This window comes from Poecilia reticulata, chromosome 23 (genome assembly GCF_904066995.2).
Source record: "Poecilia reticulata chromosome 23, P_reticulata-male-v2, whole genome shotgun sequence".
NCBI classification, from domain to species: Eukaryota; Metazoa; Chordata; class Actinopteri; order Cyprinodontiformes; family Poeciliidae; genus Poecilia; species Poecilia reticulata.
The window spans coordinates 2,117,511-2,142,024 of record NC_088852.1 but is presented as its reverse complement, the minus strand read 5'-3'; the positions used below and the strand labels follow the sequence as shown (position 1 = coordinate 2,142,024).

Here is a 24,514-nt window from a genome sequence, read left to right as displayed (position 1 = left end):
TAACATAGCATGCTACACCGAGTCTAGGTGTAGCATGCTAATCCCACTGTTTACTAGCTGTTATTTTGTGAAGGCTAACATCTAGCAAACACTAATATTGGTGTGTTAACAGCAGTGTTAGTAGGTAGCTTAGCCATTAGCATTATGTCACTGATATTAGCTAGTAAACTTGTTTACTGCAGCACTAGATGGGTTTTCAGTGTGTTAACAGTTTAGCTCAGACGTTCCCTTCAGGAGTTCATGGAAAAGGAAAATATTTGCCTATAATTTAAAACCAGACGAATGTTTGTGTGTTTCAGTGGTTTGGCGATCTGGTGACGCCGGTGTGGTGGGAGGACGTCTGGCTGAAGGAAGGCTTCGCGCATTTCTTCGAGTACGTCGGCACAGATTTCCTCTTCCCAAAGTGGAACATGGTGAGTGGAGCAAAACTGTCCAGCATCAGTCTGAACCTTCAGGGCTAAAATCAGACTCTAAAGTTAGACTTCAGTTTGGCTGCTTTACAACCAGGGAGCTGCAGTTCAAAGGAAAGTTTAACTCTGTTTTTCCAGAATAAAACATTATTTATTTACTTGTTTAACTTAAATATACAAAACTCCTGTAAGTCCTAGATTCAAATTTCCAAACGTAGCATTTGATTTTTAGAAATGTTTGGAATATTTTTCTAATTTTTACTCATTTTTGGGATTTTTAACCTCAGCCAACATTTAAATTAAAAATATTTTTTACAAATTTTACATAAAATAATCAAAACCTCATGTCAACTTCAGCAGGTTTACCTAAAACGTTTGATCAGATAAATTTAAGACCGTTTTTACTTTGTGATCTGGAAAATTGTAAAACTGAAAAATATCTCAAATATTTAAAATTAAATAAAATAATCTTTTAGTATCACATAATATATTTAACGTTCTGGAGGTTTCTATAAGTCTACAACGACCAGAAACAGTTTTATAGTTTCTGAAACTGAATATTTAAATCACGTTTAAAAATATTTACATTTTCTGCTTAAAAATACGTTTTAAACCAAATTTTGAAAATCAAATTTGTTTTAAAGTTCTACATTTTATAGTACAGTTTTATATTGTTTTATTGTTACAAATCAACTAAAAATGATTAAACAAACTAAGAGTTTCATTTTAAATCCTTATATTTATCAAGTGTTATTTTTTATTATTATTTTTATAATGTTAAAATATGAACAAATTAGGTGTTTTTTTCCAGAATAAAGTAACTAATTTGTAACATTTCTTACTGGAGGAACAGAAACGTCCAGCTCAGCTCTTTGAGTTTGTCTGGATTCCTCTGGTGAATAAACGTGAATGAAGGAGAAATATTCCTCCTCCTGCAGCGTAAACTTGGCCTCCTGCTGTTTCTTCTCGTCCTTTTCTGTGTAAAATGTGACATAATTTAAGGCTGAAGTTAAAAGGTGAAGCTCTGCAGATCCGCGGATCAATATCTGCTTTCCTGCTGCTCAGCAGATAATGTTCAGCTGCAGCAGTTCTGCTCTGTTGTTTCGCTCACGTTGCCAAACAAATATGCAGAGAAGAACGGGATGAAATCCGGCTAAATTAGAAAGTAATTCCTCGTCAGATTTGCTGCAGACGAGGCGGATCTGGTTAAAAACGTCCTCAGCTCTGAGCTGCAGAACTTTAAATTGTTTCTGCTGAAGAGCTGAAGTACCTCCACTACTGCCTGGACTGAGGAGGCTTATCAGCTGCAGCACACGGCCTGGAGCTGCAGCTGGAGCTGCTGCTGCTGCTGGAGCTGCTGCTGGAGCTGGAGCTGCTGCTGGAGCTGGAGCTGCTGCTGCTGGAGCTGCTGCTGGAGCTGCTGCTGCTGGAGCTGGAGCTGCTGCTGGAGCTGGAGCTGCTGCTGGAGCTGGAGCTGCTGCTGGAGCTGCTGCTGCTGCTGCTGCTGCTGGAGCTGCTGAAGCTGGAGCTGGAGCTGCTGCTGGAGCTGGAGCTGCTGCTGGAGCTGGAGCTGCTGCTGGAGCTGCTGCTGCTGCTGCTGCTGGAGCTGCTGCTGCTGCTGCTGGAGCTGCTGCTGGAGCTGCTGCTGCTGCTGCTGCTGGAGCTGCTGCTGGAGCTGGAGCTGCTGCTGGAGCTGCTGCTGCTGCTGCTGCTGGAGCTGCTGCTGCTGCTGGAGCTGGAGCTGCTGCTGTAGCTGGAGCTGCTGCTGGAGCTGGAGCTGCTGCTGCTGGAGCTGCTGCTGCTGGAGCTGCTGCTGCTGCTGGAGCTGCTGCTGCTGCTGCTGCTGGAGCTGCTGCAGCTGGAGCTGCTGCTGCTGCTGGAGCTGGAGCTGCTGCTGGAGCTGCTGCTGCTGCTGGAGCTGCTGCTGCTGCAGCTGGAGCTGCTGCTGCTGGAGCTGCTGCTGCTGCTGCTGGAGCTGCTGCTGCTGCTGCTGCTGGAGCTGCTGCTGCTGCTGCTGGAGCTGCTGCTGCTGGAGCTGCTGCTGCTGGAGCTGGAGCTGCTGCTGCTGGAGCTGGAGCTGCTGCTGCTGGAGCTGGAGCTGCTGCTGCTGGAGCTGCTGCTGGAGCTGGAGCTGCTGCTGCTGGAGCTGGAGCTGCTGCTGCTGGAGCTGGAGCTGCTGCTGCTGGAGCTGCTGCTGCTGGAGCTGCTGCTGCTGTTGCTGCTGCTGGAGCTGCTGCTGCTGCTGCTGCTGGAGCTGCTGCAGAGTTTTAAATCCCGGCTCATCCGCTGCCACTCGAACAAACGCTTTAAAATAAAACAAATACAGCAAATCGGAGCAGCTTGTCCACATCGTCTGACATGCTAACGAGCCGAACCCGACAGCAGCCATTTTGTTTCTGTCACATGTTGGTAAAGAGTGTCCACATGTTTTCCTTTTGTTGGTCTCAAAGCCCTGGGTCCACTTGGTCAACTGGCTCTGATGGGTCCATTGGTCCATTGGGTCCACTGGCTCTGATGGGTCCACTGGTCCATTGGGTCCACTGGCTCTGATGGGTCCACTGGTCCATTGGGTCCACTGGTCCGTTGGGTCCATTGGCTCTGATGGGTCCGTTGTGCTTTGAGGGTCAGACTTGTGGGAGTTTTGTATTCAGTCTAATTCTAATCATTCAGACGACTTTCTGCTCAGATTGATGGAATAAACTGGACTTTTCTGCGTAGTCAGGAATTGGAGATGATTTTCCTGGAATCCTCCTTCATTGACCAGGAAGATTTCAGGTTCCTGGGGTTTGTTTCCCCCGCTGGACGTGGAGATGATCACTCTGTAAAATCAACCAGGGAAACGACAAACTGCAGGGTAAACTACTCACACACATCGTCACAATGAACAGGTTTCACCTAGTGAGTGGTCACTTTGTCATCTCAACAGCAGCTACAACAAAGTCCAGAACCTTGTGGAACACCATCAATGATGGATGTTTATGGTCATGAGGATTTTCCAAACTGTTTAGAATTCAAGAAACGACAAAGAATAGATTTTTACCTGAAAGTGTCGGACCGCCTGTGGTAAACATCTGAAGCCTCCAGCTCTGTGAGCGATGATTAGCTGGCAGCGATCTGCCACCAGACGGGTTTAAACGGCTCCGTGTTGGAGGAGGAGGACAGATGGAGAGGAGGAGCGGCGCTCTGGAAGTGATGGAGGATCAGCAGACGGTTTAAAGTTCTCCAGCTGCTCCTGAACGCGGCGCCGACCCGACATCTGTGTCTTTGTACTGGCTCAGTTTGGGTCCATCTGGTCATTACGAAGCAGCTGAACTCCCGGCTTCACCTCTCCAGGTGATATAAAGTCTGAGTTAATCAGAGCTGATGTCTCATTTAGTCCGATTCTCCGCTCCGTTCCAGTTTCATCCAAATGTGCGATTTAACTGATGGACTAATTGTGCGATGGAAGCCGTCCAGTGTGTGTTTGTGCCATAATCAGATCCGTCTCCTGTTTAAACATCTAGAAAATCCAGGAATTAGTCGGATCCGACTGTCCCTTTGGTCCTGACGGGATTCAATGAAACTAATTTATCTCTCAGACAAACACAGTCAAATCAAAGCTTCTGGAAAAATACAGGCTTTGATTCGCAGAATAACCATGGCAACGGACTAATAGAGGGAAACATCAAATTTACTTTGGAGGAAAATTTATAAAATCCCTCATTCAAAGAGCAAATTACCAAGAAATGGTAAAAGGACGCAGCGACTGAACCCGGGTGGCTTCAGTGGAAATAAAGGATCAGGAAACGTTCAGCAGAGAAACAGCCGGATGTTTTTATCAGGTTGAAATTTGAGTCACAAAACAAAGAAATCTGCTGGAGTTTCTGTTTTCCTGCTGCTTTGAAACCGAATTGTTGGTTCAGTGAAGTTTGTTTGCTGCAAATAAGCTTTTTATCATAAAAATTAACAACACAAACAAACATGCATGAGTAAAAACCAAGTGAAGTGATAATAAAAATAGTCCAACATCAACATGACAGGAATAGAAAGAAGCATTTTGTTATTTAAATCTTTGTCTTTTTATTTCCAACAAAACCCTCAAATCAAAACCAGTTGGTTTTTGGAAACAATCGGATTTTATTCGATTCATATTTTCAGTCAAGAGAAAATAACAACGTAAATATATAAATGAAATGTGAAAACCTGGTTTGATTTAAACAAAGATCATCATTCAGGTTTATTCACATTGGGAATTACACTGATCCATCAAAAACCAGCAATTACACTGATCCATCAAAAACCAGGAATTAGACTGATCCCTGTCGATGCTGCTGATGTATCTCTCCTTCTTCTTCCTCACCGTCTAAAACTGCATCAGCATTTCTTTACACAACAGATAATCATCTTAAACCTCAGTAAACACTGTAATCCATAAATTAGACAGAGCCGCCTCTGTCTCGGTTTAGCCTGATCCCCGGGGTAAAGTACGCCGAGCTCGATAAAGGCGGACATGTTGGCGGAAATCAATTAAAAACGCGAAGAAAGAAAAAGAGAACTGGCAGAAAATAAAGGCTGAAAGGGAGGATTAAAGTATGATTTAAACTTTGGGTGGAATTAGAAAATAAAAGATCAAATAAAACACTTTAAATGTATAAAACTTTAGAAGTCACAACAGAACAAACGGATAATAACAGAAAAACTCCTAATCACCAAGTTAAACCTTTAATTTCCAGATAAATTGGTTTACATGAATAGTTGATTTATTTTAATGTGAGAAAATCTTAAAATCCAATCAAAGCTTTTCATCTAAAATCAGAACTTGTTACTTTTTACTTTAACTGAGCCACTGATCAGTTTAGTCTCATAACTTTTCAATAATATTAATTCAGTAGAGGACGACCTCTGACCTCTGCAAGGAGCCAATCAGCAAAAGCGAAAAAAAATCAGGCAGATATTTATCTCTTTGACACTTTGGATGCTTCTGGGTTTACTTTGACTAAACCATTTCCTACTGAAGTGGGCAGGAGAGACTGTGGAGGTTAGAAAGTGATAAATAAAGGTGACGCAGCGTAAAGGTGACGCAGCGTAAAGGTGATAAATAAAGGTGACGCAGCGTAAAGGTGGCACAGCGTAAAGGTGAGGCAGCGTAAAGGTGACGCAGCGTAAAGATGATAAATAAAGGTGGCACAGTGTAAAGGTGACGCAGCGTAAAGGTGGCGCAGCGTAAAGGTGGCGCAGCGTAAAGGTGACACAGCGTAAAGGTGACACAGCGTAAAGGTGAGGCAGCGTAAAGGTGAGGCAGTGTAAAGGTGATAAGTAAAGGTGGCACAGCGTAAAGGTGGCACAGCGTAAAGGTGACACAGCGTAAAGGTGACACAGCGTAAAGGTGACACAGCGTAAAGGTGACGCAGCGTAAAGGTGACACAACGTAAAGGTGAGGCAGTGTAAAGGTGACAGTGTAAAGGTGATAAATAAAGGTGACGCAGCGTAAAGGTGACACAGCGTAAAGGTGACACAGTGTAAAGGTGACACAGCGTAAAGGTGACGCAGCGTAAAGGTGGCGCAGCGTAAAGGTGACACAGCGTAAAGGTGACACAGCGTAAAGGTGAGGCAGTGTAAAGGTGATAAATAAAGGTGGCACAGCGTAAAGGTGGCACAGCGTAAAGGTGACACAGCGTAAAGGTGACGCAGCGTAAAGGTGACGCAGCGTAAAGGTGACACAGCGTAAAGGTGACACAGCGTAAAGGTGACGCAGCGTAAAGGTGACACAGCGTAAAGGTGACACAGCGTAAAGGTGACACAGCGTAAAGGTGAGGCAGTGTAAAGGTGACAGTGTACAGGTGATAAATAAAGGTGGCACAGCGTAAAGGTGACACAGCGTAAAGGTGACGCAGCGTAAAGGTGAGGCAGTGTAAAGGTGACACAGTGTAAAGGTAATAAATAAAGGTGGCACAGCGTAAAGGTGGCACAGCGTAAAGGTGACACAGCGTAAAGGTGACGCAGCGTAAAGGTGACACAGCGTAAAGGTGACGCAGCGTAAAGGTGACGCAGCGCAAAGGTGGCACAGCGTAAAGGTGACACAGCGTAAAGGTGAGGTAGCGTAAAGGTGATAAATAAAGGTGACACAGCGTAAAGGTGACACAGCGTAAAGATGACGCAGCCAACAGTAAATATGATGCTAGAGTTCAGCTTTCGGACAGTTTGGTTGGTTTGGTTGAGGATCCTCCAGCCCGTCTCTCTCCCAGTAGAAAACGTCTGGTTTCTGGTTGTGTTTCCAGGAGAAGCAGCGGTTCCTGACCGACGTCCTCCACGAGGTGATGCTGCTGGACGGACTCAGCTCCTCCCATCCCATCTCCCAGGAAGTGGAGCAGGCGACGGACATCGACCGCGTCTTCGACTGGATTGCCTACAAGAAGGTAGACCAGCGATTCCAACTGTTCTGCAGAACTTCAGCAGGTTTTCAGACCCAAGATCAATTAACTGTGAAACCGTTTGGGCCGAGTTCCAGAGATGGTTTGATGGAAACCGGCCCCAATAAAACCAGAAACAAGTTTTTTATTTCGTTATTCAGATTCAGACGTCAAACACATAAAAATCAGAGCAAAATGAATCAGATGTTGGAGACGCTCTGCTGCAAGTCGCCCAGAGGATTCAGACACACCAGACCTGCTTCAACCCGACTCCGGTCCGCCTGTCCAGAGAGTCCGGTCCGGTTGGTGAGGTGTGATGCTAAGCTAACGCTAGCTCTGCTCCTGTCTGCAGGGGGCGGCGCTGATCCGGATGCTGGCGAACGTGATGGGGCAGCCGCTGTTCCAGAAGGGGCTCAACGTGAGTGCAGATCTCTTCCTGGAGGTTTTAAGGTTTGAAGTCTTAAGAGATTTGTCAGCGAGTCAAGTTGAAGGTTTCAGACAGACGATCTGAGCAATAAGCCATATTTCAGAAACATCTTACCGTTGAGAGCTTATGGTAATTGTAGGGTTGAGCTGCGGAGGCAGTTTGTGTAAAAAGCTCTTTGGTTTGAGTTAAAGCTGTTTTAGCTGTTTCTCCTTCTTTTTGAAAGAAGCTTAAGCAGATTGAAGGAGGACATGGTGCGTTTTAGTCAGTAGACGAGGCTTCGCTGGGCCAAACATTCCCACCTGGAAAATGCTTTCACTCTGCTTCCACTTGTTCCCAGAGATGTTAGGAATCATCTCTGGGAATCTCAGTTGGAATCGCTGGTCTACCTTCTTGTAGGCAAATCATCTCTGAATTAAAATTCATCTTTTTTTATGACACAATAAATCTGATACCCTGTGGTTTACTAATCTATTGAGACTTTTGCAAATTAAAAACTTAGTCTGGTAAAATAAACTGCAGATATTTTGAACACAATCAGTTCTGAGTCTGAATTAGTTTCACACAGAGAAACAGCAGCTCTGATTCAGCACATTTCAAGTTAAAGCGTAAAAACATCCACCTGGTTTGTTTTAGCTGCTCCACTTTGAATCTGTCTGGTCAGAAAGATGCTGGAGTAGGGGATGACAATCATCACATGGTTGGAACTTCCTGCTTCTCTCTCTGCTCTGCATCCATGAAAACTCAGTTTTTAAAGACCAAAGCAATGATTCACATTTCCTTCCACAGAAAAAACACTTCTTCCTTTCTCTCTCTCTTTCTCTTTGTTTTTGTCTTTCTGGATATAAAAAAAAAGAATAATTCAAATATCCTCAAAAAAACATGAAAGGCTCTGAAAATAAGCTGCTGATTCTGCAGCAGTTACATTAATAAGTAAATCCTCAGTAAAAACATCACATTCCTGGATGATGATTTTATTTTCTTTACTGAGCTCAAAGACAGAATCGTTTTCCAGCCGCTGGCTGGAAAACGGATCAAAGAGGAAGCTGGGAGGAGTTTAGTGACAGAAATAACTTTTACAGAAGTTTGATTTTCCAGCAGATAAACATCCAAAGAAAGTCGCTGGAGACCCAGGAGTCTCATTTGTGCGTTACGGACGAACTCCGGCCAATAAAACGGAGGCCAGCCGCTACACTTAAATTTATCTTACAGCCAGAAATTGTTTTTTTAATCCATAAAACCGGACTCAGACCACAGAGAAGTTCTGTAAATAATATTTAATGATCCCTGAAGACTGTTGCTTATTTTCATTTGCTCTAAATAAACAGAAACTGCTTTGTTCATCTGCACACAGAATAAATGCTGCGTCCTGATTCTCCGGCAGGATTTAGGTGACCCAGAACTTTCAGGAAACCAGGTTAGATATAAACGCTGCTGATTCCCATCCATGAAGCTCCTGAGTCTATAAAAGGTGATGCAAATGCAGTAAGACAATAAAAACAAACAATGGAGGCTTTTTACGGCACAGGAAACAACCTTTAAAATTAGGTCACAGAATGAATTAAAGACGGTTTATGGACCGAGCAGAATTATTTTATAAATGTTTCAGATGATCAGAACCAGAGTGAATATTAAATACAATTTCCCAGGGATGATGTCGTTAATTAAGGAAGAAAAGATATAAAAATCTAATTTAACTTGGAGTTTGACCCACTTATACTTGAGAAACGGAGGCTGAGAAAATAAGATCTTTACTTGAAAAGTGGAAAAATTGGTGCAAAATGGTTGAGAAGATCTTTAAAAATGACACAAAAAACACACAAAACATCATCAAATCTATTCAAAAGAAGCAAAAAGGAGGAAAACACAGATTTCTTCTGTTCTGACATGCGTTCCTTTCTTCGATTATTACCTAACCTTTACATATGATGTGCACTCAGAGCTGCAGTTGGCAGCATGGAGACGCAGGTGATGTTGGCAACCTGTCGATGCTGTGAGGATCCGTCCGTCTGCAGACGGAGGAAAGTGGCAGCTCAAGTGTTTGCTGTGTTGACAGAGATCCTTCAACGAGGAAAACAAACCTGATTAACAGACTGTGAAGCTGTAGCTGCTCCGCCATGAAGCTGCCACCTTCATTCTCACGTTCGCTGCAGACAGATTCTCCTGCAGCCCATATTTATCACCGGCTGCTTGTTTAGATCTGTTTGTGTTGGACCGGCGCTGGCTGCGTTCTCTACATCTGTTCCTGTCAGTAAAGGTGTCGGAGTCAAACTCGCTTCCACGCAGCGAGCTGGTGCCACCTCATCCGGGCTCTGGTCCGCTTATCGGACCCGGTTCTGCCCTGCCTCTTCCTGCCTGGCTGTCTGTGGGATCATGAACTCATCCAAACCTCTCACTTCGCTAAGCTCTGAGAGAGAAACACAAAGCTCCCGGCCTGCCGCTTGTTCATCAGCCAAAGCTCTTAAAACCCCTGACCGCCGCCCAGATTAAAAATTAAACTCTTCTGTTCTGACATGTTTTCTATCTAAAAGCTTTTCACTGTACGCCAGAAATGTAGGAATCCTCTCACAGATACCTGTTAGCATTTACACTTTCTTTCAAATAGCAGGAGAGCTGCGGATATTCTCATCCGTTCATCATCTTCTGATAACCGGAGATCAGGTAACCAAGGTAACGGATCCATGCGATGATAAATTTACATTTGTTAAAATCAAACTTTGACCTTTATGTCAGGATTAGGAGGAAGTTTTTCAAATCCTGTTTGTGTTTGTGGGGCTGGATGCAGTTACCTAAAATAAACCGTTCTTATTATCACTGTTATCACAACAGTAACATGAAATATTGTGATAAAAATGTAAATTTATATTGTTGTTTATATTAATTAGCTGAAATTGGAGCTCTTTGATTCCCAAACGGTGTAGAGGATTTTAGTTAAAATGTAATATACAGTAATATGTGTCACATGTTGGCTTTACCACAAAAACTACATCATAAAAAATATTCAATCTTAAGTTTCAGGGTTTCGGATTTTCTTTACTTTATTATTTAAAAATAAGTAAATAAGTTATTGCCCAAACTGTGTTTTTATTTATTTTTCTTTGGTTCGAATAGGTTTTTTGTTCAAAGGAAACATTTTTAATTATCTGAACCCGGCCTTTATGTTAGACCAGTGGTTCTTAACCTGGGTTCGGTCGAACCCCAGGGGTTCGATGAGTCGGTCTTAACTTGTGTAAAGTCGTGATGACGCCCCGCTTTTCCGCAGGAGATCACGTTACATTGCTTAGCCAATCAGAGGATCACGTGACATTGCTGAGCCAATCAGAGGATCACGTTACATTGCTGAGCCAATCAGAGGATCACGTTACATTGCTTAGCCAATCAGAGGATCACGTTACATTGCTGAGCCAATCAGAGGATCACGTTACATTGCTGAGCCAATCAGAGCTGTGGAGGAGCCCTGATTGAAGGAGCTCCACTCTCAGCATGGATTTGAACTTGTGTCTTTATTTACTTCAGCAAAGCTCACAGTTTTTACCACATTCTGTAGCTTTCGGTGAACTTCTAAATCTGCTCCATAGTCGCATCTTTTCGGGGTTGGTACTGCCTCTAGTGGCGTGGGGGTGGTAACACAACTAATATTACCACATTACCACATCAGAAAACCACAAAGTCTTTATTATTTATTATTCATTTGTCATTCTCTTAAGAATGTAGAGCTAATTAAATGATCTAAAGACCTTAAAGTGGTTCCAGTTTCTCTCGATGGCCAACCTGTTGAAACTGTGGCACATTTAAATACCTTGGGTCGTTCCTGGACAGTCGGATCAACTTTGCTGAAAACACTGACTGTATTTTGAAGAACTGATCTCAAAGACTCTACCTTTTAACAAGATTTAGTGATCTTGGGGTGACCAAACTAGACTCTAGTTGGGTCACCCCTATGTCTTAAATTTGGAAAAAAATCATATTTTATTTATCACTACAGAAGGGTTCAGTGAATGCGCATATGAAACTGTTGGATTCGGTACCTCAAAAAGGTTTAGAGCCTTACTGAAGTTGTTTTTTGACAGCAATCAACATTTTGTCCCACCAGTTTATTCGACTGAAAATTCTCCAAGAGACGTGCATCTTGCTCTTCTGAGGATCTTTGATGTGGGCGGAGTTTGTGTCCAAATTCAGGGACTTCATCCCTCGAAGGCGGTTGTGTTGCTAGGCTTCTGTTTTTAAATATTTTTACTAAAAAGGATTAAATGAGTGACAGAAAATCATCAGTCAGATTTTAAACTCCGTTTTTACGAGCTTGCTAGTAGTTTAGCGCTTTCATGGTTGCTCGGCGACAACATTCGCCAACGTACAATCGGGAATAGGCGCTCCGCTGCCCCCAACAGGACAGTTGTGGAAAAACCTGGCACGTGGATTTAGCCTAAATGTTCCTCCATCTGGCCAGTAGAGGGCGCTGTAACCATGTTCTGTTCAGGTGATTTCATTCCCTAACTGCTTTGTTCACAGTTCATTTTGATGAGACGCTCCTTGTTTTGGTTGTGTTGTACAAATCCAAGCAACGAGTGGGAGATTATTAAAACTGGCAGCTCTTTGTTTCTCTCTCAGCTCAGTGGAAGAGCCTGCAGACGGTGAACAAAGCAGATTTCCTCTAACAGTGAAGTCATAGTAAATGAGCTCTGCTGCTTGTGACTTTAACTCGCTCACAGCTTCACAGCAGAGGCTTGTTTGGGAGGCGTCAGCTGCATGAAGATGTCCTGGAATACAGCAGCAGCGGTGACAGCCGAGCAAGAGCCAACTTTGATCATCTGGGGAAAAAACACAGATGAGGAAGAAGTAAATTAGGAAACCTCCCAGGACTTTAAAGTTCCTCTGCTGCCTGGAGTAGCAAAATTAATCTGCTGTTGTAGTTCGTTGGGACTCATCAATTAAACTTAAAAGTTTTGGATTAGCAAAAGAAAAAAATTAATCTGGTTCAACTGCTGTTATGTTTAGGAGAAATATGCATGAACGTAAAAATTTACATTTACAGCTCATACTGGTCTCTGCAGAAATGTTGGTTAAAATCGCTTTATGCCTTGAAAGGTGTAAATCAGATCTTTAGTCATATTTATTTGTTTACATCAGGTTTTTGTGATGTAAACAACAAAAATGAGAGAATTTAAACGTGTGTTTTTTCAGGATAGGCATACATAAAAATAATTAGCTGTAGACTAGTGTAGTAATGTGAGGAATTCATTTAAAGGCCTAAATTAGCTCTTTTCCCAAATATTTCCTGTAAAATTTATAAATAAACTTTAAATATTACATTTTCAGAGGTTGAAAATATAAAAGATGTTACCTGGTAGAACAGACCATAAAAAATTCAACACTTCACCTTTTAGCACATTTTTTTCCTAATGTGTAAATATGGTATTAGAATAAAGGATAATTGAAAAAATGGGATAAAATAAAAAATATAGGTAATTTACATATAAAAGTGCTATATAAAAATAAAACATAAGCATAAGGATAATTACTGCTGAAGAATAAAAGATGAACATATAACAGTTAAATGTGACAAACTGTCCAGGTCTGTATTTCCATCTTACGCTGATGCAGTTTATCAAGCACATTATTGGGTCTGTTGTTAGAGACTCACTTAAACTTGATCATCAGAGAGTTGAACTCGTCTTAAACAGTCGAGTTTATACTTCGGTTTGCTTCTCGACGACTCAAGAGTTGAGTTGGACGTTTCCTGGAAACCTTTAAGAAATTTCCTTGCCAAGGCCTTGGCTCTGTCTTGTGTTAAGAGAATAAAATCATCAACTTCTGGCTTGTTATATTCTCTTGTTCTCCCGGATTCAATGATTCCATGCGTGGAAACAAAAGCCACACAGAGATAACAGCGTCACAATAATCAGCATTTATTCAAGACAGATGCATACAATCACCAGAAAAGCACATCAGAAACCTCAGAGCACAAACACATAAATTTACTTGAGAAAAGGAAGAAAGACAAACAAACAGCAAAGACGTCTTTGGAGAAATTGTAAGCGCAAATCTAATTTGTTACTCTGTGTGGAAAGTTTTATCTTCTTTTCTTTAATTTATTCAAATAAGGCGTATCTTTGCTCATCCAACCAGAACCTGTCTCTGACCCTTTTTAAAATTAGAAACTCCCTGCAATTTGTTCATAAGATCAAACACCAGTTTCTCCATTGTCTAAATAAGGTGGAAGCAGACTCTCCGAACTCCTGCTGGTTTATGGCTTTTCACAGATCAGTGTGAAAAGCTGGAACTTCCTGCTGATTGTTTCCCAGACAAAGAGCAGATCAGAGATCTTGGCAAACCATCTGCTTTAACTACAGGTAAAATAAAGATCAATAGGCCTGAACAAGTTATAAATTTTAAAACTATAATTAGGCTATTTCAATCAAAACATGTTAAGTTTTAAAACTAACTTATTTTAAATGTATTTTTCTTAACACTTGAACCTGTTTCAAACACGAGACGTGTTGGACTTGTCCTCCAAAGACTTTGACCTTGACTTGGCCTCGTCTCTCAAGGACTCAGAGTTGAGTTGGATTTTCCCCTACAAGGTTAAGGAATTGCCCCTGTGCAGAATTATCCTTTGTCCATTAGGTTCTTGATATGTGAGGATGAAGAAGAGTGAAGAGTTGAATTCATGCTGCTCCATTTGTTCATGCTATCCTTATGGGCTAACAGAGCAAAATGGCATCAAACAGCAGTTTGTCATTCCCTTTGTTAGCCTCTGCCTAAGCTACGCCCCAAATAGACGCCCTCTTTTGTGTCATTTGCTTTGCAAACATGTGATCTATGTGAATGCATGTATGTGTATATGAGCATGTAAATAGCAAACAGATAGAGGAAAACACTGAATTATTTATTCTCAGCGCCACTCAAACACCTTAGACTTGAACTTGTGGAACAAAACCTTGAGTCTTTCTTGGACTTGCCCTCCAAAGACTTGAAACTTGACTTGGTCTAACCTCGAATCCCACTAAGGAATTTGTCTTGAACTTTTCTAAAAGCCTCTAGACTTTGACTTATCCCTGAAAGACTCGACTGGAGGATTATTTTTGACTTGCCCCTTCCGTAATGGAGAGGCCTTCGTCTCAAAGACTGGTGAGCATCTCTGAAATCTTTAAGTGGTTCTGGTCCTGGTGAGTCCAGTAAGGACGTCGTAACAGCAGTTAAATGTGTGAAACTCAAAGTGTTTGTGGTCTTGGAGACGTTGCCATCATACGTCTCTGTGTCTTTCTTTCACTTTGCTTCAGGATTATCTCCTGAGCCACATGTACAGCAACGCAGCCAGAGACGACCTTTGGAGCAAACTAACTCAGGTACGTTTGGTCTGTTTGGTTTTAAGCCGTTTCTCTTTTCTTTATTTGGACTTGAGGCTTTAGGGCACGTTGGCCTCAGCAGGAGGGGAGAGCAGCCTGACTCACTGAAGTTGGTAATTATTGAGTAATTCTAACGAAGGCCAGGGCGATGCTCGCTAAGACTTGATGAGATGGAGAAAGTTTGTTGCCTTGGTAACCAGAGCGAGTTGTTTTCTCAACAAGAAGTTTTTAATGTGATCACCATCGATTTGTTTTTTTTATATACTGAAAATGTTTGATTAACAGGCAGCCAATTAGGCATCTAATTTACCTGAAGGTCACTCGTCTTCCTCTAATCGGCTCGCTGCGTTTGTTTCCGTCTAAAGGCCATGCGCTCAGAAGGGCGGGACATCGACATCGGGGAGATGATGGACAGATGGACTCTGCAAATGGGCTACCCTGTCGTCACCATCAGCAAGAACCAATCAGAGCAGCTGCCAACCCATTACATCACCGTCACCCAGGAGCACTTCCTGTACGGAGAGGAAGTCAGAAACAACCTCAGGTAGCAACACAGTCCAAGACAAATTAGTGTGTTTTTAATCATCAGATGGTGAGTTTTGATAACTTCAGGGTTTTTATAATTGTTCAAAAATGAAAGCAATCACAATTTAAATTCTCAATCCCTGCAAATTAGAAAAAGGTAACTTAATAAAAGCTTTAACTGACTTTAACTTAAGCAGGTTTTAACTAGACCTTTGTCCAGTTAAATATGTGTTAATCTGCTCTCACTCCTGTCTTCAGGGTTTCCAGCTCTTGGCGTCATTAAGTTTCATCAGCAGTGATTAAAAGTTGGTTTTTAACCAAACTTTTGTTCTGTAAATATAAATTTCTCAGCTTGAATTTTAGACTCGTAAAACTCTGAGATTTCAGGCTCCAGTTTTATCCGACGTTACGGAAATGACAGGAAGCCGGTTTGGTAGCGACGAGCTGCAGCTGCAAAATGATGAGCTTGATTATTAACCAGTGACATTGGTGGATCATTATGGGATGTTAATGTCTGATAACAATCTGTTCATGACTTGGTTTGATGTATAATAGTCGTTACAAAGACTGGAAAGCAGAAAATCAACATTAACAGTTTTCATCTCTTTCTGTCTTAGAAAATAAATGGCTGCTCGTATTTATAATGTGGTAAATAATAATTCTTAGCATTTGAATGAAATCTTTAGGGATTAAAAGATAACTCTCAGAAAATATTAACAGATAATTTTCAAATCTTCAAGCAATAATTTGTCCTGAAAAGCTTCATTTCTTCTGAGTGAAACATGCAGGAAAGTGTTGGTGACGTAAATTCATGACTCATCTGCTGTTTCAGGATGATCTTAAAATTTTGTGACGCACTCAGCACTAAATTTGTTAATTTGCAATCACGCATTTCCCCCTTTGCCCACTTTTCCTTACCTCCTTTACTACTTTTCCATCATTTATGCATCATTCATATTTTATTCCCATGATGTTTTATTCACATCCTTGACAATCTTTGGAGTTTATTCTCTTCTGCGTTTTATCGACCCACTTTCTCCTCCATTAATACTTCAGCAGTGCTCTTTACCTGTTGTTCACTCCTCCTCCTCCTTCTTCTTCTTCTTTCCTTTTTTCTTCCCGTGAGGCAGTTTACAGTCGCTCCGTCCCGCCCGGCTTCTCGCTGGAAGTTTCTTTTCTCTGTCGTCTTTTCATCTGAGCCCTTTGTGCCTCGGTTGGCTGTTGAATTGAAGCCGTCCGTTTCAGGCTTTGCTGGTTTTCCTCTCTTTGAGTCAGAAACTCGCTCGGTGATCCCAGAGCGTTCGCCCGCCCTTTGGTAAACAAACAGCAACGTTTTGAGCTGCGTTCAGAAACGCATTTCCTTTTTCAAACCTCTTATGGACGAGTGACGCCTGTTTGGTTGTGAATGCAGCCAAGGTGATGTATGAACCTCACAAACTCTGGCTGATGCCAATTCCTCTCATTCTGAAGATGCGATTAGAGGGGCTTTGATACCATCTAGTGGTCAGAGTGTGAACTACGCAGAACTGACCCGAGCTCAAGTTTGGCTGATAAACTCAGTAAATAGTCTTAACCTTGGTGTAGATTGTGCAATAACATATATACATATATACTCAATCTTACGTTTAATTTTGAGTTTGATGCTTTTTAGCGACTCTAGGCAACTGAGGAATGGAGATGAATAATGCTAGTTTTAGTGGTATAGTTGATTTCTGCCTATTTGTAGATTTTTCTCTGAATTAGTTGAATTATTTCCAATATTTGAAAGAAATTACCATTTCAGGAGCTGAAATACCTTGGGGCATCGCTACTTAACGTGCTATTGGCTGACGTTTGCAAAGCAGCCAATCCAGAAGAGGCATTTATTTTCCTAGCTCCTGATTGGCTGTAGAGTGAGAATGGAAATACGGAATAGTGTGGATGTTTTCTTCAATGGTAGACTACTTCTACTGGTCGTATTAAAGCATGTTAAGGTGTATTTAATGTTTGACCTATTAAGCAGTTAAAAGCATTTTTAAATAACTGGGTACGTATTATATGCATAATTTAGCTACAGTTGTAGAAATGTAAAATTGTGTACATGGATTTCAATAATGCAACATTAAATGAAAGAATTACTTTAGATAATCAATGTATAATGATGATAAATAATTATTATATAAGTATATTGATGAAAATGGCAATTTTTGTTCAAGAAAATATTCTGTTTTTATGAATATGATTAAGTGCCTAGTGGTGCTAATTAGCATCGTACCTACATTAATTCAGTGTGTTCCTCCTTTTCTGCGTCACACTAAATCCAGGCTCAAATCAGACGCAACTGTTGATGTTTTGTTGTGTCTCTTTTATTTCGGAGGTTAAATGAAGCCTTTATTCGCAGCTCTCAGGTTTATAGTCCAATAAATACTGAAACTGTTTCTGCTAAGAACATTATGGCTGCGGAGGAAGAGCGAGAGCAGCTTTCTGCGTCTCTGTTGGATGTGTCCAAGGCTTTAGGAACAGCTAAACAGGCTGTTATCTGTGGAGTTTAATGAGCTGCTGCTGCTGCTTCTTCTCCTGGCTTTAAATCACACAAGGCTTTATTCTTCGGACGTTTGTTGCCGATGATTATAGTCCCAGTCAAAGTCCCGTCTCTGCGTAAAGACTCAGAATCAGGCCATATGCTGTTTATTTGCTGTGTGTATTTTTCATGATGTTCATTCATCAAAGCAGCTTTGAAAGTTGCTGCAGAAGAGAGAGACGGCTGGAAACATGAAGCAAAGTGGAGATTTAGTTCAAATAATTATAGGAAAGTTCATCCAGTTCAGGCAGCGAAAGGGGGAAACGGTCAACCAGCGTCGCTGCTAAAGGTTTCACATCTGCAGGCTCGTCTCCTCAGTTAGTAAAACATGAGATGTTTTCACGTTCACTCAGATCTTTCAGCTTCCTAAAGAAACCAGATGTAAAAACTGAGGCTCGTTCTGGTCGAAAACACCGAAAACTCCTTAAGGTCCGCGATCAAAATGAAGGTCTAGTCAAAGTATGGAGATAAATCAAACTGAAAGGCTGTGCCTCATGCTCCACTGTGGCTAAATTAAACAGTTCGGTAAAGAAAATGGAGAAGATGTCTTTCTCTCGGTGTCGTTAAAGACATGGTGAGGTCGTCGGACTGTGCCAACCGGTTATCAGGTTTAGGGGTCACTTACTTTTCCACATGGAGTCGAGTTGTTCTGGACTTTTTTTTTTATCTCAAAAATTAAATCTTGTGAAAACTGCAACCAGGTTATTTGTGTCTGTTAAAAACAAGTACCTTCTGAATAAATCTAATTGAGCAATTAGTTTTTCGCAGCAGCGTGTCTGTAGGTGTGAACTGTCACAGCCGGTACGAACACGGCGCCGGCGCCGGCCGCTTCCGCTCACCTTGGCTGTTAAAAACAAAAACAACATTCACAAGAAGGCTTCCAGCCTGTTTACATTTCACTCAGCATTTCCATTTTGGTTCCCGTTTCCCTCTGGGACGTTTCCGTAGAGACACCTTTCACTTTAAAACGGCTAAGCTGTTTATAAATAGACGTTATGAACATGAATTTGGTGGGGAATTATTCATAACTGTCCTGTTTAGCATTAAAACTCCTAAAATCAACACAGACGCTCATTCTGCTACCTGTCAGCTGATGCGTCTGCAGTCTGAGCCGAGCTTTACAGGGACGCCATTATGAGTTTACAGGCTCAGAGAGCCATTTTATAACACAAACAAGTAACTGTGTTACCGTATGTATCGCGTATGACTTTGTAATTAGCGCCTTGAAATTGGGCCTCTGTCTCTTTAAGAACTCCTGCTCTCTCTGAAGCTCCGCCTTCAGGAAATCATCCCAACATGGCTTCTCTATTAACCCTTTAGCAGCGTTGCTCTGAGCAGCAGCTCCATCAGGTGTTTGCTGATTGCTGCTGGCTAGTTTGAAGGAGCCGAAAAGGGGAGGAGCTAGGTCCACCCAGGCATTTTGCAATGCTAAATGGTTGCCTTGGAGATTTAAGGATGACGAAAGACTCGAGGTTTGTGTCTGATGAGCATTAAAACTTGATAAAAAGCTTTAAAAAGTTGATTTTACACGATATTGACCCTTTAAAATTGCTTGATTTTAACAGAGTCCCAAAATCTGACGAATGCTTTTTTTTTAACCCTTTCCAGACTTTCTCATCCGTTCATTAATTTTCTCAGATTTTTTGCTTTTTCAGATATTTTTCGTGTCGTCGGAAAGGTTCTGGTTCTTCATTTCTTTGTAACCAGGCCTGGATGTGACGAGTGAACTCATCACTCATTATTTCTGTCTAACGTTAAAATGTGTTCACATCAAACTAGGAGCCAGCGATACGGACGTCAAGCTTGGTCACCATTTTTTCATTTTTTGCTGCTATTGTGATCACGATAAAAGTGACGACATCAGCTAGTACTTTTTTACATAACTGTATGGCTGGCACTAAATACCACAGTCATTATATCCTTATATCCCTACAAACACAAATACATTTAAATTTATTGAACAAACTGGAGAAAACTGTAAAAAAAAAAGCCCTGACAAGATGGATTTAACTTCATTAATATGAATTTACCATGAGAACAGTCTAAATGTATCTCTGTAAAGCTCCTCCCTTAATTAAACTCCCAACCACAGGAAAAAATCTACTTTTTTGCTGAAGTTTATGTTTTAATCTTTGGTTTTCCAACATATAAATGAGGTCGATGTGCGTTGCAGCAGAGGATGAGGAGCAACAGGGGTTTCTGTTATCTGAAGAGTTTCGACTGTAAAAATATGCATTGATGGTTTCCTGCTGCTTTTCTTCTTATACATCCAGTTGGTTTCTGGCTTTGATGAATAAACTATAAACTCTGAGGACGAGCGCGCTCATCAATATTAATAAACACATTCTGCTGTCCGTGCTGCTGACTGCGTGTGATTGAGTTCTCTTCTTGTCAGTCGCTCTCATATGAATGTAGGATTAAATATTTGGTTGCTAGGGTCTCGTATTGATCCTCTGCTGCCTGCGGCGACAAACGGCGGTTTTAGGAAAGTTTTTTTTGGGTGCAGTAACGCCTCGAACCATAAACACGGATCTGTGGTTTAACTGGTGTGAGCGAGTCGAGCTGATTGTATTCAACCTCTAATTAACATCCAGTCTAATTAAAATCTAAATGAGTTTGATCAAAACGAGCTTAATTAAAATCTGGGTTTTAGTGGAACCGAGAAGAATCTAATGTTTTAAACGCTTTTCTATTGGTGCCATTTATTACTGGCATACAGTAACGGCTCAGAGTGAAAGACGGAGAGAAACAGCAGTTTGATGATTTTCCTCACACAGCTGGTCTGCAGATGCACAACAAACCCCACAACACCAAAACGTCTGGAAATGTCTCTGAACTTGAAAGGATGAAAACAGTTAATGTTGTGAAAGTGAAGCATAACTCCAAATACTTCACCAGTTTATAGTAAAATATATGTAGACATTTGGTAAACTATGTAGCTTGGGAAGCTAAGACATCTATACGCAATGCTACATGCAACGCAGCCAATCCAGAAGCAGCATTTATTTTCCTTGCTGCTGATTGGCTGGACACATAGCAGCAGAAATAAATGTGAATGTTAGCTTCTGCATATCAATGCATATTTGGTGTATTTGGTGTTTTAAGTTATTAGTAGCATGTTGCTCATCACATGTTGAAGCTAATTCCTTAGCCGAACCTCCAGAATCAAAAGTTTTATAACTCAAAACTTAAATCTTGTTAAAATAAAAGTTCAGTCTGCCTGAAAAAATACAGCAACTAAGACCTCATACAGAGCAACTGAATAAAACCAGTGAGAGTTGGTTCATCAAACTAAATATGATTTGAGGACTGAATACTACAGAACAGATCTCCAACTTCAGTGGCAGAATTAGGTGAACTAATGGTTAAAATGATTAAAAACTAACTCAAACTTGCCACAGATTGATTAATTTGGTGAAACTGTTTAGCTAGCTGATGGCATTAGATAAATAAAAGCTAAAGCTAGCTTGGCAGGCTAATTGTTAGCAAATTCAGTAACAGTTTTAGATAAAAAATATAAGAAAATTAAATGTATTGATTTAGAGCTTCATGTTTTAGTGAAACATTTAACCACTAAAATCACATTTTCTACCATTTGTAGAAACTACAAGTTTTTCATTGACTAGCTTAGCAGCTAATTCGTCTGCGCTAAAGCTAGCTTTGCTAACTGACAGTGACAACCTGGCTCTATTGTTATTTTTAAAAGTTTCTGTTTTTAAACCAAAACAAATCCATCATACAACACATTCAAGCTCCAACTCACGTCTGAAACTCTTTCAAGTCGCAGGCAAAACATTCAGCATCTCCTATTTTCATAAACAGTCTTGAATATAATGGCCAAACCACCGTGTGAGAGGCACTGAGGCAAAAATCCTCATAATGTTCCTTTGTTTTCATCTCTGTGGATCCAACATTAGATGAAAGATTATTTTCTTCACGTACCAGCAGTCTAATTCACCTCCACAAAACACTTAGCATGAATGAATCTGTTCAGTTTGGGCCATTTATCAACAACACAAAATGTTTTCACATTTTGTCGCCCTGCAACTTCAGTATATTCATATTTTGTTTTGCAATGAGCAAAACAAATCAATGCATGATTGTAATATAAAATAAAGAAAACAGTATTTTTTATTTTTAAAACCATTTTTACTTAAATAAAAGCAATGTACCAGTTTTTTACCGAATAATATAATTCTTAGTCGGTCCGGTGGAGGAATGTTAAGATAATTCTGGGTCTAGATTGTGCATTTTATTTTATACATTTAATTACGCAGCTGTTGGCTCTTATGGTTATTGTGCTACATCTTTTTTTCTTTGTATTTTTCAGGCATTATTCTTTCCGTTCTCGTAGCTTATTCACACACAGTTTACTCCTAAACTTCTAAATGTACGGCTGGATGTTTTTGCCTCTTTTGGGACAAAAAATTTTCTTTGATTTAATGGTTTCACCCATAAAATATTAAAGTTTTAATGTATTGCACGTATTCACTGATTACTGTAAAATAGTGTAACAATGGTTTTTAATGAAGAAAAACACAAAAACTTAATTTGATTTTATAGCTCTAGTGAAATAAAACACTGCAGATGTACATGAATAAATTATTTTGTATATTAAAAATAAAGCTTGAACAGGTTAGAGCTTTTGCAAGAAGTTCATGTTTTTTTTGGTGTCTGGAAAATGAGGCGTGTCAAAAAAACAGCAAAATGTAGGCACTGCGTCACCTAGCAACCAAAGCTGAGTTTCAGAGTGTTACATAGCAACCAAAGCTGAGTTTCAGAGTGTTACCGAGCAACCAAAGCTGAGTTTCAGAGTGTCACCTAGCAACCAAAGCTGAGTTTTAGAGTGTTACATAGCAACCAAAGCTGAGTTTTAGAGTGTTACATAGCAACCAAAGCTGAGTTTCAGAGTGTTACATAGCAACCAAAGCTGAGTTTCAGAGTGTTACATAGCAACCAAAGCTGAGTTTCAGAGTGTTACATAGCAACCAAAGCTGAGTTTCAGAGTGTTACCGAGCAACCAAAGCTGAGTTTCAGAGTGTCACCTAGCAACCAAAGCTAGTTTCAGAGTGTTACCGAGCAACCAAAGCTGAGTTTCAGAGTGTCACCTAGCAACCAAAGCTGAGTTTCAGAGTGTTACCTAGCAACCAAAGCTGAGTTTCAGAGTGTTACCTAGCAACCAAAGCTGAGTTTCAGAGTGTTACCTAGCAACCAAAGCTGAGTTTCGGAGAGTTACCGAGCAACCAAAGCTGAGGTCCAGCACGTTTGGTCAGCTGGTTTTTACATTCAAAGCCACTTTATTGATTTCAAAGTGAACGTTGTTGTGACTCATATTAACTCAGATTCTTCAGAGTTGTCATCCATGGTGATGGCTGTTGGCAGGAAATATTTCCTGTAGCAGTCTGTGTTACTGCAGATCTGAAGAAGCCTATGACTGAAGATGCTCTATGCGCTGTACAATGGCTGCTGGAAAAGACAAGTGTTTTGTGGTTGACTTACCATCCAGAAGCCTCTTCCTGCTTTCTCATTGGTTGAGAAGGCTCCACTTCTGCTTTTCAAAGATGTACGGCTGTATAATTGCGCATCAGTTTGCAGCCATTTTCACATGTGAGTGTAAACAAAATGACTGAGTATAAAATGTGATGGACATGTTTTGTATCATACCCAAACCTGCTCAAAGAAGCACATTAAATCACTTTTAAAGTTTATTTAACTTCCTAAAGGTGTGAAAATGCTAAGCTAGCTTTTCCCCGACAGGGACGCCGACCTCCAGTCGGTTTCTCCTGACTGATATCTGCTGCCTGTGCGCCGTTAAGCCCTCGCTCCGCCGCTCAGGCTGTCGCTCGCCTCATTTCCAGCTGACCGATGACCCTCGCTCCCCTAACAGGGGCAATAAAACCCGATCCAATCCCGCTGACCGTCGCTAACATCCTTCTCCCCCTCTGCAGTTTGCAGTGGCAGATCCCATTGACCGTCGCCGTGGGAAACGCGTCCGCCGTCTGCCTGGAGAGCCTCATCTGGATCAACAACAGGACAGGTACGGCGCCGCCGGAGACGCCGCTGAACGTCTGAAACTTTATTTCCACCTGTGTCTTAATTATCTTGTTGCCGGGAGATAACGAGCTGTTTCCTTGGGAGGATCTGTTAGCGGATCAAACCGGCTCAGGTTCTCTAATTAATTATCTGCTCAGCTCCGTACATGTGAGCTGCCTCTGCCGGGGCTTTGGAGGTTCACAGGTGCAGCGTGTTGCTCTGTTCTCAGGTTTGTAGGCGGAGGGAATAAACATCGTTACGGTTCCTGTAATTTGGCGTCTGCTTTTATTCAAAAAAGAAAAAATCCTGACTGCTTTTTATCCTTTCATGTTTTTTAAAACGGCGCTGCTTCTGCTGTTCTTTTGAAAGGATTACTCTTTTGTTAACAGGTCAGCTTTCTGACGCAAAGATTTGATCAATCGTTTGTTCGCTCGGATTAGTCTCCGTCGTAGGTCCCCTCTTTACTTTGACAAACAAAAAGCTTTGAGAATAAACCCCATTTTGTTTTTTGTTTTTCTCTTTTCATCATTGTTTCTGCAGAACAAAACCCTCTGGGGGTTCTGTTTTAGTGAATAAAGCTCATTTTAGTCCCGTTTTTGAACAAAATAATGTTTTGAGAATTGATCCTGAACTGCTTGGTGTTGGGTTTTGGTGGAAACGGGCTCCTGCTGGCTCCGTTCCCCGCTAATAAAACACTTGTTTTGCTTTGCGAACGTGAAGCTCGCTCCGGTTGTGTTGTTGCAGCCTGACGAGGGTAATCTCCACGCCGCCGCTCTGGCACCAATCCGATGCAAGGAGAGTTGGTTTAAATCCAAGAAGAAGAAGAA

At 41.4% G+C, this 24,514-nt stretch overlaps 1 protein-coding gene across 2 annotated transcripts in view; it reads left to right on the top strand.

Annotated features, from left to right (window-relative positions):
• LOC103459315 (thyrotropin-releasing hormone-degrading ectoenzyme) overlaps positions 1–24,514 on the top strand; it is a 174,294-nt gene that overhangs the window by 122,111 nt on the left and 27,669 nt on the right. For both annotated transcript variants that reach the window (XM_008400786.3, XM_081603849.1), the window contains 6 exons: positions 300–413; positions 6,668–6,805; positions 7,152–7,217; positions 14,504–14,569; positions 14,935–15,113; positions 23,603–23,691. In XM_008400786.3, the coding sequence (XP_008399008.2) occupies positions 300–413; positions 6,668–6,805; positions 7,152–7,217; positions 14,504–14,569; positions 14,935–15,113; positions 23,603–23,691 (652 nt within the window). The remainder of the gene's footprint in view (positions 1–299; positions 414–6,667; positions 6,806–7,151; positions 7,218–14,503; positions 14,570–14,934; positions 15,114–23,602; positions 23,692–24,514) is intronic.